At 45.6% G+C, this 15,126-nt stretch overlaps 1 protein-coding gene across 3 annotated transcripts in view; it reads right to left on the bottom strand.

Moving 5' to 3' along the window:
• The window catches only part of tsnare1 (T-SNARE Domain Containing 1), a 190,029-nt gene that overhangs the window by 148,022 nt on the left and 26,881 nt on the right, over window positions 1-15,126 (bottom strand). For 2 of the 3 annotated variants that reach the window (XR_006084846.1, XM_007896759.1), the window contains exon 2: window positions 9,184-9,308. Coding sequence is in view for 2 of the 3 variants with exons in the window: in XM_007896759.1 (XP_007894950.1) it covers window positions 9,184-9,268 (85 nt within the window). In the remaining variant the exon portion in view is untranslated. The remainder of the gene's footprint in view (window positions 1-9,183; window positions 9,309-15,126) is intronic. The other variant, XM_042332044.1, reaches the window with a different exon arrangement.

Raw genomic sequence — 15,126 nt, forward strand, 5'->3', positions numbered from 1 at the left:
ATCTTAACCTGTCAAAATCTTCCTGAATTGCTTGTCAACAGCCATTCGGTGGCTTTTTTTTGGTAGGCAAACATGTCAATCATTTTGCACACTTCCAAGGCCCCATAAACAGCAATTTGAATAACAAATCAGCGTTGAAGCTCCCATGGAGCTATTCAAAAAGAAAAGGAAATTTCTTCCGGAGTTGTGGTCACCAATTCCCAAATAAAACTGGTCACTCACTCATTAGCTGCCTCATTCCCTTGCAAAATACACAGTCACACCGCCTTAGGATAAATCTTGAAACGCTTTGAGAATTTTTCACGACACGATCAGGCATTATGTCAAATGCAAGGAATATTTGTATTATAAATTAATCTGGGGAAATTGCTGTGTATAAGACTCAGACTGCGTAATGAATGACCAACTGAACAGGCAGGCTTTCAGTTGGATATCCCAATGGTGAAGAAAATTTTGGTTTGCACAGATCCCAGGTAAATTATTCACTCACTTCACAGCCAATTGTGGGAGTGCAAATTCAGGCAGAATTTGTCTACAAACAAACAATCAGTCACTGGTATAGACTGCACTGGAGTTCAAGCTTCAACTCAAGTCTCGATATGAAGCTGCAACCCAAAACTTTCTGACCAGCTGTCAGCCTCTGGATTGTGGTCGGGGACTTTGAGCTCACACTGTAGGCTGACGCTCCAATATGGTGCTGATGGTAATTTGCTTTCTGGAGATGCTGTCCTTCAGATGCAAAGTTGTTAACAGATGTTAAAGATGCCATGACACTATTCCAAAAGACGAGTTACACTCGGTGCCCTGGCCGGGAATCCTCCAGATAAATTTATCATTTGCTTTGTGTCTGAAATTTGCTTTAGTAAGCACTTACCTTACCTCTAAAATAGAAAACATCCGCCTAGCCTGTTTCCCCTACCTTCCCCCTCCCCACATTCTGTCTCCTTCACCCCCCGCTCAGTTCCTAACACAGCCCCCATCCTACATTCCTTTGCCCCCATTTCTCCTTCCTCCCTCTCATTCTCCAACATCCCGATGAAACCCACTGCTGCCTCGACCCCCTTCCCACCCAACTGCTGATCACCCAGCTCCCCTTCTCTGTCCACTGCTGGCAGACACCATTAATAAGCCACTCTCCTCAGGATCAGTCTCACTCCCCCTCAAAACCACCGTCATCACCGCCCGCCTTAAAAGATCTACCCTCAATCCCTCCAACCTCGTGCACTAATGCCCTATCTCAAACAAGCCCTTCCTGGCCAAATCTTTGGAATGCGTTGTTGCCAACCAACTTCACGCACACTTCTCTCTCCACTCCCTACTCGAACCCCTCCAGTCCGGTTCCGCCCTGCCCACAGAGCGACAGTGCTTCCTCAGGAAGTTGGTTGTGACACTGAAAGTCACAAACGATGTCCTCTCTATCTGTGACCATGACTCCCTCTCACCTCCCTCTGCACCTCTCCGCTGCGTTCAACACAGTCGATCACGCCATTGTCCTCCACCACCTCTTCTCTATCATTCACCTCAGTGGGACCGCAATCGCTTGGTTTAAGTCTTATCTTACTAATCGCCAGCAACAACAACAAAATTACATTTATAGAGCACCTTTCACGTCGGGAGAACGTCCCAAAGCGCTGAACAGTCGGGGCCCGAGCATGGGGGAGGGGAGGGGTGGTGTAGGGGTGAGGGAAGGCAGAGAGGTGGGAGGGAGACCAAAGGCATGATCGAAGAGAATGATCTTGAGACCGGCCTTGAAGGAGGCAAGGAAGGAAGCGAGGCGAAGGGACTGTGGAATGGAGTTCCAAAGTGTGGGGGCAGAAAGGCTGAAAGCCCGGCTACCGATGTTAGGGCGGGTCAGGTGGGAGATATGGAGCAGCCCACCAAACAGAGGGAGAGGAAAGGATGGTAGAGAGTCAGCAGGTCAGAGAGGTAGGAGGGGGCAAGGCCATGGATTGCCTTGAAGGTGAGGACGAGGATCTTGAATTCGATCCTCTGGGGGATGGGGAGCCAGTGGAATCAGGCGAGGGTTGGGGTGATGGGGTCGCGGAGCACTACATTTCTGCAAATGGGTTTTCTTCTCGTCCCTTGTCCAAGCCTGTGTTACCTTTCAGCTGCACTACTCAAACGTCCTCCTCATCAGTCTCCCCTCCTCCACTATTCACAAAATTCAACTCATCCAAAACTCCGTCGCCCACATTTTTACCCGCACTAAGCTCCACACCCCGATTATCCCAAACTCCACTGGCTTCCTGTCAGAGATCAACAGATCAACTTCAAAATCCTCAATCTACGCCTTAGTACACCCGTATCTCTCCAACCTCCTCTCTCTTCACAACACTACCCACTGCCTCCACTCTACTGGCTCTGGCCCCCTCCTTGTTCCTTGAAAATTCTCTCTTTCCCACAGTGACTGAAGTGCAGTGAGTCACTGTTTGAAACCAAAGGACCGGTGTCCACTATACAGATATCACTGCCGCCTTCAACCCCCTGCGGAGCATTGGTAGAATGTAGGGCATTTATCTCCTGCGCTAAGTACAGAATAATTGTCTCACGCAATCACCAAGCTAATGGAGCAGTTGTTAAATTTGGATTTAATCTACATGTTAATATACATTTGATTTAGTTGTCATTCTGTTAAGACTGCCAAATGCAGTCCTTACACCACAAAGCTGACAGTGATGGATTATCAGTACAGAGCACTGATCCTGGCTCCCAAGCTTCAGTATCAGCCAGAGATGCCAGATCCCACATCGCACACAACTACTTTGCCTGTTGCTCTGATTCACTGTGTTTGATGGGTATTTCAGATACAGAACATCATTTTGGCTCAGTTTGTAGCAGCACTGACAGAAGTGTCGTCTTTCGGATGAGAGACATTAAACCAAGACCTCATCTACCCGTTTAGTTGGACATCAGGTGCACTATTCAAAAATTCTCTCCGTGTCCTGGCCAGTAATCCCCAAAACAATACAATAACAACAAAGTTACATTTGTATAGCGCCTTTCACGTCAGGAGGACGTCCCAAGGTGCTGGATATTGATCATTCACTTTGTGGTGGGTTGCTGTGCTTAAATTGTCTCCTGCCTTTGCCCACAAAATAGACATTAACTGCATTTTACAATAAAATCTTGAAATGCTTGGAACTTCCTCCCAACATGAATGCCGCTGTTATCAAATTCAGAGATCATTATCATGATCTCAATGTGGCTCGCAGCGTGTTGTTGATCAGCTGCTGTTGTGCCTGATCACATATAGTCGCCTCACCTCATCGCAACTTACTGTATGAAGTACTTTGAGATGATTACATGTGGCAAGATTCTGAAACTATGTGATGTTCGGAGCCCTTTGCATGGGAGAGAGAGAAAAGTGGTGATAACTGGTTTGTGGCAGTAAAGTGTTCACAGGGCAACTGCTTTTTGATCCTTCAAAGTCTACCCTTCCTCTCATTGTGAAGCAGAATCCAACAAGGAATGGATTTGTTCACCAGCAAATAGACAACTGGAGCAGCAATCAGATTATCCCTTTTTACCCTAGTGTCTGTCCCAATAGTGATCCTGTAGGAGGGGGGATTAGTAGACTAGTTGGGCCAAATGGCCTGTTTCAATGCTCTACCGTTCTACGTAATTTTATGTAATGAGTGGAACAGAGTAGTCCGGGTAGCAGAGGAGTGAGGATAGACTGCATCAGTCAATTCAAAAGGAAATGAGACTAATGGCATAGAAATCAACAGAAGGGTGTGACAAATTTACAAACAAACATCTGAAATGGCAAACTATAAGAGGATATGTGGAACAGGCAGGGGAGTGGGTCTAAGCAGATAGCTCTCACAACGTACTAGCACAGGTATGATGGAATAAATGGCCTCGTCCTGTGCTGAAGAGGTCTATGATTTGATGCAGAAGCAGATTGGCTGCAATGGTCCTTTGAGGTCCGGTACATCCCTATTTAAGCGTGTCTACCCAGCGACCGATGTTTGGGACAGATGGGGAATGGAATCACAACAGATGGGAAAGGGTGGGAAAAATCGTAGATGTGCAAAAGAAACGAAAACAGGTGCATTCAGTGCCGCTAATCAGTCAATACTGAAAAAAGTCAACCCTGGTATTTTTATTATTATTAATGATAATAATGCTTTCATTTGATATAGTGCCTTATCGTGTCACCAAAGCATCTAGCGCTTCATAGGATTTTACTGTAAAGTACACTACAATATAATCTGCATTTATATAGCAGTTTCATTTTGGGAGGCCATCGCAAAGCGCTTGACAATGCTGGCAAAGTCACCCAAGCTAGACGTAGAATCCCATTTAAAATGTTATATGACGAAAAGCAAGGGGTTAATTATGATCATTTGCTAAGCAGTAAACAACACTCAAGCCTTGCACACACCTGGTTGAGGCTGGAGAGACTCATTGACACAAGAGCTGTCACCACAGTACACTTGTAAACTCATCCAAGAGAGATTAATGTGGCGCCCCCTAGTGGAGAAAGGCAGCAGTGCAGCACAAGGCAATACAGGCATGGCAATACTAGAGGACCAAGGCCTCAAATTCCACATGGTCTTAGTCTACGAGACCACTGTGTCTTGAAATTAAAGATCGCTCACAATTGTGAAAAATACATGAATTCAATCTTAATTTTTTTTTCACCAGCTGGTTGTCTGACACTTGTGGAAGAGGATGGAATCCAGACTGAGAGTTCCACATCTGTATGCCACCTACACATAGAAATTACATGTGTCTGGACTATAATGCACACTTTCTCCCTCTCATACTGGAGTTAGTATTTAAGAAATGTCCAGAACTTTTCACTAATGCAAAACGGTCTTGCAGGTTAGGAATTTGGTGGTACAGTAAACCTCACATAAGTCGTATCAATTGGGATTATCCATTTAATATGACTTATGCAAAGTAGGAATTATGCAAAACTTATTAATAATAGGAAATTCAACAGGACTTGGGCAGATGTACAACTTTGTTTCCAACTACACAAGAAAACAACAAGAGGTAATAGGATAGAATGTATTGAAGGCACACAGCTGACAAATGCAAGACAAAATCAATAGCGTTCAAAAGATGTCTGGACCAATTAAAAGGTCGAGGCTATGATAAAACGAACAGGTTTCTGTGAGGAAACGCTCAAAAGGTTACACACCGGGGCCGGAACCATGTCCTCAAATAATAGTTGTACATTAACCAAATGATAACTATAGCAGCTAAAGCTAGTTACATAGAGTGGTTTGTGGAAACCATGATCTGCAGTGACTTACACACATTAATGCACAATATCCATTTGAATCTCACACACACTTTGATGGTTCAATTGAGCAGGAACTATACGTGGAACCACACGGACCAGAATTTGTTGCAGGCATTGGGTCACACTTTCCTATGGTTTCTACATCTCTGGGAAATTTCCTTTAATGAGACTTAAATGTAAGTGACTTTACACAATACATGGGGATTTCTATTTATAGAGTGCCTTTCATGTCTGGAGGATTTCTCTAGCAATTTACAATGCTGGATGAGGCACCCGAGCTGGGGGTGGGTTCTGAGGGGGGCGATGAGGAGGGGAAAGATGAGTGAAAGAGCAACCTGAGAGGTACATTTTGAGATATGCCTTAAAAGAGGGGAGGGTTCATGATGGAGTACCAGAAAGCGTGAGCAGAAGAACTGAAAGCTTGCCCGCCGATGGTAACGCAAATAGAGCAGGACACATGAAGCAGGCCTGTGTTCGCTGAATGAAGGGAGAGACTGGGTCGATTGGGTTGAAAGGGATTGCAGATAGGGTGGGTGAGACCGTTAAGGGATATAAAAATGAGAATGAGGATCTCAAAATCAATCGCTGGGGGGCAGGGAGCCAATGGAGTCTTCAATACCTCTTTTAAGAACTCTTGTTCAAACTTCTAAATGCCTCCACCTACTTGCGCCCACCCGACCTCTAATCTCCTGTGGTTTCACTCCCTTCACCATTGGTGGGTGAGTCTTCAAGCACTCTGGCCCACCATCTGAAACTCTCCCAAAGCCTCTGCTTCACCCTCTTCTCCACTTTCAAAACCTTTCTTAAAAATCTATGCCTCGTTGATTGTTGCTTCAGTCACCTCCCCACTTTATTCCCTACCCCCAACCTCCCCCCCCCCCCCATCTCCCACCATGCTCAGACTCTCCTTAGGTCTCTGTGAAGCGCTTTGAGATGTTCTATGGGAAAGGTGGTGCTTCTCCATGATAGTTATCTTGTCATCTTTGTCTTCTTCATTTTTGTATTCTTTGTCAAATTCATCTTTGTCAATATCTGAATGAAGTCTTCAGATAGTCTTCATCAGCATTGTCTCCTTCATCACCATCTTCTTCATTATCTTTATCATCACCACATTGTGCGATTCATCACGTAAGCAAGCACAGGACAGAGCAGAGGTGCGCACATTTCCCCCGGACAAGCAACAGTTAAACTCAGTGAGAAAGCTCCCAGAGGCAGAAGATGCTGGCAAAGGCGGGAAGCTGCGAACAGTTTTCGTTAGCGGAGTCCCTTTGGAGCGATCAGCTTTCAAGCCAAAGACTGGTGCATGGGAACACAAGAGCATTTGATGTCTTTTTATTTGCAGTGTTGTGAAACCCTAACACCAGGACATGACCTTTACTTCAAACCTTTGGGTCAGAGATATCCTAAGATCAGCCCCATTGCACAGCAGCTTGCAAATCTGTATCTCGCAGTTCAATACAAAAAACAGGCTTTTTCTGTTTTTTTTTATTTATTGCAGGTCATTTATTTTAATCATTTATGCAAGTCTACAACCAAATAATAATTCTTGCAATTGACACAGTGCCTTTCACACCGGGAGGATGTCTCAACAACAACTTGTATTTATATAACACCCTTCAAGTGGGGCAGCATCTCAAAGCGCTTCACAGCAATGTCCCACAAACAAATCCAGTCAATATACTCTACAGTGAAGTGAACTTTTGAGACACTTAAATGATGTGAGAATGCAAATGCAAGGATTATTACTATCAGATAACGCAAAGCAGTAGGACAAATGGGCAGAGATTCAGGATTGCAAAGAGCAATTGCTCTTTTAGAGGTATTTCTACACACAGAGTGTAACTGACAGGGGTCACCAGGTAGGCTGGCGGAGGCCAGGATGCTGGACTTGTTAAAAAAAAGTGGTGCTGTGACAAGATGACAGAATGGCAGGTGGTCTGGAAAAGGGGTCCCATTCCAGACATCAAGAAATTACATATGTAAGTGGCATGCACATGTGGAACTTTCAGCCTGGTTTGGATACTCTTAAGCATGGTGATGTTTAAGTCAGAACCAAAAATGAAATCAGCTGTTGTCCGGAACATCGCCAGACTACGGCACTACCTCACCCCTCACGCTGCCGAAACCCTGGTTCACGCCTTTGTCACCTCAAGGCTGGACTATGGGAACGCTCTCCTCGCCGGCCTTCCCGCCACCTCCCTCCACAAGCTGCAGGTCATTCAGAACTCTGCAGCTCGTGTACTGTCCCGCACCAGGCTTCGGGACCACATCACTCCCATCCTCGCTCGCCTCCACTGGCTCCCCATCCCCCAGAGGATTGATTTCAAGATCCTCATCCTCACCTACAAGGCCATTCACGGCCTTGCTCCCTCCTACCTCTCCAACCTACTATCCCCTTACCTACCTGCCCGTACCCTCCGTTCCTCTGGCTCCGGTCTGCTCCACGTCCCCCGCCCCAACCGCCCTACCATCGGTGGTCGGGCCTTCAGCCTCTCAGCCCCGAGGCTCTGGAACTCCATCCCCCAGTGCCTTCGCCTTCCTTCTTCCCTTTCCTCCTTCAAGGCCGGTCTCAAAACCTTTCTCTTTGACCGTGCCTTCAGCTCCCCTCTCGACTCTCTTCCCCCTCCTCGCTCCCTCCCTTCCCTCCCCTCACCCTGACCATTTCCCCCCTGCTCGGGTCATGACCCAACTGTGCAGCGCCTTGGGACGTCCTCCTGACGTGAAAGGCGCTTTATAAATGGAATCTTGTTGTTGTTGTTGTTGTATTCTGATGGCTTTGCTTTGTCCTATGCTGCATGGTTTCCTACAGAATTCGTAACACTCCTTCGGAACCCAACTTTTAGCAGAGAGACATTAGCAACCTGGTGACATACATTCATGAAGTGAGTCAGATACATTTCTGTGTAACAGTGTCAGAGTCTCATATGCAGCTTCAAGCTTGGTTCATCTCAGAAGATTGAGTTCACAGGTTTCACTGATGTGGATTGTCAGGGCTCCAGGCACTCCAGAGAAACATTTAGGAACATTCGCAGGGAGAGCTACTCAAGATTGTTGCAGTTGGTCCACCTGGATCCTTCAAAACTCATATAAATATTCCTTACATTTGACAAAGCACCTCTCATGTCGGCAGGACGTCTAAAAGTGCTTCTTAAGATTCACTGTAAAGTGCAATGACTCTGTGTTTTGTAGTCGAACTTGTTTTAATGTATCATCTGAAGGACGACATCTCTGACAACCCATGCTCCTGCACTGGAATGCCAGCCTAGACTGTGAGTTCAAAGTCCCATCATGGAGCTTGAACCTATAACTTTCTGACTCAGAAGTGAAAGTGCTACACTGAACCAGGCTGATAACTCAATAGAATTTTTCACCAAATAGCTATCTAACTCCCTGGTGAATTTTCGATGTTGGATGTGAGATGGAGTTGCGAGGATTTTTTTTATGCTTAAATTCTGGACAGATGGTCTGAGCGCAAAGATCTTGTACAACCATGTTTCTACATAACAACCACTCGGATCATTTGGTTGCACTCTTGCCTCAAGGCCAGAAAGTTTTGAGCTCATAGTCCAGATTGATCATCCAGTTCAGTGCTTTTAGGAGAATGGGCGACAAAGGCTGTATTTTTGGAGGTGCTATCCTTCAGATAAGACGTTAAACTGTGATCCCGTCTGCCGCTTCTTGTAGCCGTTAACTGTCCCACAACACCTGGTAAAATTGCTCATTCCCTGCCTAGCTGATTTTGGGACCTTGCTGTGAGAAAATTGGCTGCTGTGTTCGCCAACAAATGCATCAGTACAGCAATTACCTGTGAAATGCTCTTGAAATGATACAACATTTTAGGCTCTCTAATAAATTGAAGGTTTTTTTATTATTATTACTATTATAATAATAGTGAATTTTTTTTAACGAAAGACCGTCACACTTACCTACAGGCTGGTATCCTTGCCTGGAAGGTCCCCCGAATGGATTCCGGGCACCAAAGCCACTGCCATCGATAGCCCCGTATGACATGTTGCTGATGGCAGACCAAGTTGTGGGCCTCTGAACACTGCTGGGGAACAGACACATCCCTGTTAGAACGATCATTTGATCTAAACCACATCAAAAGATTGTATGTGCAAACACGTGTTAAGAGAGTATAATTCAAGGTCAGAATAATTGCTCGCTGACCCTCAGCCTTAGGATACAAACCTACCTCACATAACATGGGTTCAACCTACAGAGTGCGTTCCAACACAACAAAGAAAAGCTTTGAACAACTCACCCTCGAATGCCTCAGGTTGGTCTCATGCTATCGCATGCTAGAGCAGAAAGAAAGTCTACCCGCACCCTTCCAACCAAATCTGTGTTAGCCTCCCTTTACCTTCCCAAAGAGGCAATTCTGATCCTGCCAAATCCCAAAGAGAAACCAATACTACCAAAATGCACAGAACTGCGTAGGACAACAATTTATACAGCGACTTTCACGTCAGGAGACCCTCACAAAGCACCTTACAAAGTCGAAGCAGGAGCCAAACCTGCGATAGATGGACATGCAGAAATATCGTCTTCAGTATATCTCAGGTCAATGCAGGCGTAAGGTGGACACGTGCAATATGCCGGATGTGTGGTACACTTCTCACTTCTGGCCCTGACTCGCTGGCTTCATGCACATTAGCCCCCCGATGTTTAGCATCTTGCTCTTTGTCCCAGAAAACTCTTTTAAAGTCCTATCTCTGGCTATCCTTCAGCTATCTCCCTTTACTTCCCTCCCCCTCTCACCACCCCCCCACCATCTCTCTCGCAGCTTCACCAGCTACATCCTTTTCCCAAAGAGCATTGGTGAATTGAGTCCCTTTCATCTGCTGGGATTGAGCACAATTTCCTTCTGATCATATGGTTTAGCTTACGTTCCTGTTACTGAATATCCACTGTAAAGAAGCCACTCTGGTGGATAAAGTCTGAGAAGTAAAGACTGGGAGTTCCTTTGTTATCAGAAGCTCTCCAAAAGAATCCACCAAACTCAGCAGACAAAAACTCTTCAGGGAACTGGTGGTGAATGCTTCTGAGCAGACATTTCCCCTGCAATTCTTTTACTGCACACTGAAGCTTGAGGTTCTTGCAGTAGGAACCAATCAACAACAACAACAACAAGATTCCATTTATAAAGCGCCTTTCACGTCAGGAGGGGACGTCCCAAGGCGCTGCACAGTTGGGTCAGGACCCGAGCAGGGGGAAATGGTCAGGGTGAGGGGAGGGAAGGGAGGGAGCGAGGAGGGGGAAGAGAGTCGAGAGGGGAGCTGAAGGCTCGGTCAAAGAGAAAGGTTTTGAGACCGGCCTTGAAGGAGGAAAGGGAGGAAGCGGCGAAGGCACTGGGGGATAGAGTTCCAGAGCCTGGGGGATGAGAGGCTGAAGGCCCAACTACCGATGATAGGGCGATGGGGGCGGGGGACGTGGAGCAGACCGGAGCCGGAGGAACGGAGGGTACGGGCAGGTAGGTAGGGGGATAGTAGGTCAGAGAGGTAGGAGGGAGCAAGGCCATGGATGGCCTTATAGGTGAGGATGAGGATCTTGAAATCAATCCTCTGGGGGATGGGGAGCCAGTGGAGGCGAGCGAGGGTGGGTGTGATGTGGTCCCGAAGCCTGGTGCAAAGATTCAGCTGAGATGTTAAACCTGCCTTCCTTCTTCAGGTGGGCAGATGTTGAAGAACCTTTGACACTCCACAAAAGGCTGAAGCAGCTTCTCCACATGTCCTGACTAACAATTCGCCAGATAAACTTGTTTGCTGGCCTGAAGGTGGTCCGTGGGACCTTGCATTGTGCATTCAACCTCCAATGTTTGCTGAGCAAACGCCAATGGTGGCAGGTGCACCATTCCTCCAGGAAGTGAAAATCAGATACAGGGAGTCAGTATTCTTCCCTCTCAGCTCCAGTTAACCGTGCAAGCCAAACCCCCACCAGATAGGGTGGTCCTCTCTGGACAAGCAGCAGGAAGTTTGCTAGACACTACTTTCAATGGCAAGTTATGTGATTTTAGCTGGTTAAGTCCAGCATCAACCAAACGCAAACTCAGGGATCTCCAGACCCCACGGCTTATGCCAACCTGCACCAAATATACCCCAGAATTTGGATAAGCAGGATGTGTCCCTTTAGGAAAAGTGCATATTCATTCCAGACACAAAGACATTTTACATGTGGAACTCCCAGTTTGGTTTGGATACGCTTAAACAGATTGATGGGTTTATACATGTGTCAGACACTCAGGTGACCACCAAAAAAGACTGACTGAGGGATTCAGAAACTCTTGTGAATCTTGCAAATTGTAGACTCCCCACTGGGTGAAAACCATCTGTCAAACTGGAGGCAAAGGAGTAATGTAATTTGTTGTTGTTCTTCCACCTTTGGCACATTCAACTTTCGGCTGATGTACAACAAAGGAGTTTGCAACTATACCAAGGTGACAATTTAAGATGCTCTCTCTTTTAATACTCTTTGCCCTCAAGATTGCTCTGCCTCGCAGACAAACTTAGTTCTGAAGATCGTTCAAAACTGGACCAGTTCTGCCGTTGCTGAGATTGCATTTGTGAAGCGAACAAAACCAATTCTGCCTTCATCTCATGAGTACTTTTCTGCTTTAAGCAAGATAAACATCTCTCCAATTAGCGAAGACCAACAATGTTTTGTCTTGTTCACCACAAACAGACTGAAAGAGCTTGGGGGTGGTGGTGGAGAGATGGATCATGCAAGAGGCTACACCTGAGGCTAGTGCTGTTGTACACAAGGAATATTTCGGACTGCCTGATCGGATTCTGAGGGAACTGCAGGGAAATGTGGCTACTGATGGGCAAAAGCAACACAGACCTAATCATAGATAATATCACCCTGCAGCTGTTCTGCTTCAATCCTAAACTTATAGTACACTATGTTTTTTTCATACATTCTCTATTGTACCCGTCAGCATCCTGAATCATCCTGACAATCATCCCCCCGGCATTATTTTCTTTACCATTCATCATCGTAATCCTCTGAGGGAGGTTTTTCCTTCATAAGCTCCGACTAACTCAACCAAAACTTCGCAGCCTGTATTCTCTCACACAACAGGCTTCCAATGTCCATTACCTCCCCAGGCCCCTCTTTCCCCACGACCACCCCAGCCTCACTCTTCCTCCCCAACCCTATCCAGCCAGCTAGCCATCCTCTTCAATTTCCACGGACTGCCAGTACACCAACTTCAAACCTGTCTCCTAATGTTAAAAAGTTTTGCTCCTTTGTATATCTGCTTTTTCTCCAGACCTATTCTGCTGCCTACGCCCTCCATTCAACTGACTTGGATCTATTTCTCCACATCATCATCACTAGGTAACGCTTCAACCACTAATGCATTAACCTGTGCTCTGGAACTCCATCCACTTGCTACCTATAGAATATATATCTGTTTGACCGTGCACTTGGTCAACATTCTTTCATTTCTCCCTCTTCCCCTCCTTTTCTTCTCTGCTCGGGATAGATATCAATCGACTTCTTAAAACACTTCAAGCTACAATGAAACAACACCACACACCCCCACCCCATATGAATTACACTGTATAAGTAAGTGCAGGTTGCACTCAAAATAGTTTTGAATGAGCATAAACAGCAGCTAGTGGCTGGGAATGGATCACGGATTTGTGATGTTCTCGAGGCATCTTGCGGAATTGCAAACAGTGCTCTCATCATCACCCATGTACCATTTAGTATCTAATATCCCTGTCCAAGTTGTCTCTTTTCAAAGTTGAAGAGCCCTATCATATTATGTCGATCCTCATAGAACCACTGTAATTTACAAACCAATAATTATCCTGGCGTTTCATATAGGACACCACTGAGAGAAAATCCTTTCTCTTTTTGAATAGTGCCACAAGATTGTTAATGTTGACCCGAATAGGCAGGCAGCACCTTGGTTCAACATCTCATCCAAACAACAGCATCTCCGACAATGCAGTTGTTCCCTAGCACTGCACCTCCCGCAGTACTGCTGATAGCTTGCCAGCTAAAAGCTATGCTATGCGGTATTAGCGGGTTAGACACCAGCAGTATCTCAACACACATTCATGGCTCTGCAAATCTGCACCTAATACTCTCCGAACGTAGATAAACAGGATACGTCCCAAGAGAGAGATTATGCATTCCACTCAATAAACATCTCTAGAATTTACATGTATAGGTGGCATGCATGGAAATCTCAGTTTGGTTTAAATATGGTGGTGAGTTTTCATGTGTGTCAGATACTTGGCTGACCAACAAAATAATATAATCCATTTCTTCCCTAGCCATGTTGTTTTATATTTCTAGCGAGCCCATCCCATTGTCTTAATACTGGGGGAGAGGGATGGAGTGGAGGAATCATGCCTTGATGATCTTCTTCGGTCTCCACCCCCTCATGGGCAACCAGAACATTTCTGTTGTATGGAAGCATCATTGAAACTAAACTCAATTGGTGTTTTTGACAGCTGCCTTCCTTTCTGCCTACCCACTCAGCCCCTACCTCCCCTCCACCAGTCGCTGCTATATTTTGCTAATCTCAATTCCCCGTTCCCCCCAACCCACAGAAGAGAAGAACTGGAACAACCTTGTAAAACTAGAGAGAGAAAAAAAAGTTGTTACACTGAGTAGACACATTGACTTTCTTCTCTCATGTCTGCATTGTCAGTGAAAATAGCATTATAATAATAATAATAATAATCCTTGCATTTGATATAGCGCTTTTCACGTCGGGAGGACGTCCCAAAGCGCTTCACAGAACACACTGTAAAGTGAATTGACTGTATATTTGTGGGCGAACGCATTGTCCCTTTTGAGGAAAATTACAACTATGTCCAAACAACAACTCCAAGTGCCCAGCTTAATAATTAACACAAGGTGACGGCTGGCAATTTGGAAGTGGTTGGGAGAGACATAGTGGTCGGTCTATATACACAAGTTGGCACTCCATTGCCAATCTGCAAAGTCTGCTCAGCTGTTCTCTTTTCCACTCACCCTTTCATCAGCCAGGCTATCTCTTCACAACTGGCACTGTCAAAATAATTGTCAAGCGGTGCTCTGAGGAGATGACCGCAGAGTTCTGAGGCAAAAAAGAAAACATGGGAGAGAGCCACAAATCAAAAATAATTCCAGTCTCCGCTTCTCCTCCTCTCCCCCATCCTCATTTGACAGGCATTCCTCCCTAATTAGCCAGGCAAGCAGAATCTCCAGCAGGGCCTCAGAGCTTCCAGTGACACTATGTTTTCTAACTTTATCAGACTAGCTGTACCCGTTGCAGCTATGCCTGCAACCAAAGGATCCAATGTGGAAGGTAGATTGTCATACAGACAGACATTTCATCTTTATCTATACTCATCTGGGAGGACTCCTGTGGGAGGACTTTCTTTGGCCGTGCTGTTCTTTGAGTGGGCAACTCATTTTGGTGTGCTGTTGCAGTTCTTTTAGATTAGAAATGCACTGTTCTTTGTTATTCAGTTTCATTTAATGGGACTTCTCTCTTTTGTCTAGCATTATTACTTATCGTTGAAAGATTTGATTTTCACCTCGGCAGCTTTATAATGATAAATATAAATGTATAATGTACAATCACTGGGACGTCCTCCCGACATGAAAAGCGCTTTAAAAATGTAATTTTGTTGTTGTTGCCGTGGCTTAGCTTCATCTGTGTTCTTTAATTTGTTCCCGCCGCTTGGCTATGTGCGTGCTCAGTGACACAGGATGCCACAGTGCAGACGCGCAGACAGACATTGCCATTTTAATAGTATAGATAGAAGAAAATAGATAGATAGAAGATAAGTCACCTACAGTTTGGCCGGGAGAAGTGGGGAAACGGAAGGAGGGGGCAAAAGCATTGGCATTGCTTTATGTCA

Source organism: Callorhinchus milii, unplaced genomic scaffold (assembly GCF_018977255.1).
Source record: "Callorhinchus milii isolate IMCB2004 unplaced genomic scaffold, IMCB_Cmil_1.0 Scaffold2, whole genome shotgun sequence".
NCBI lineage: Eukaryota > Metazoa > Chordata > Chondrichthyes > Chimaeriformes > Callorhinchidae > Callorhinchus > Callorhinchus milii.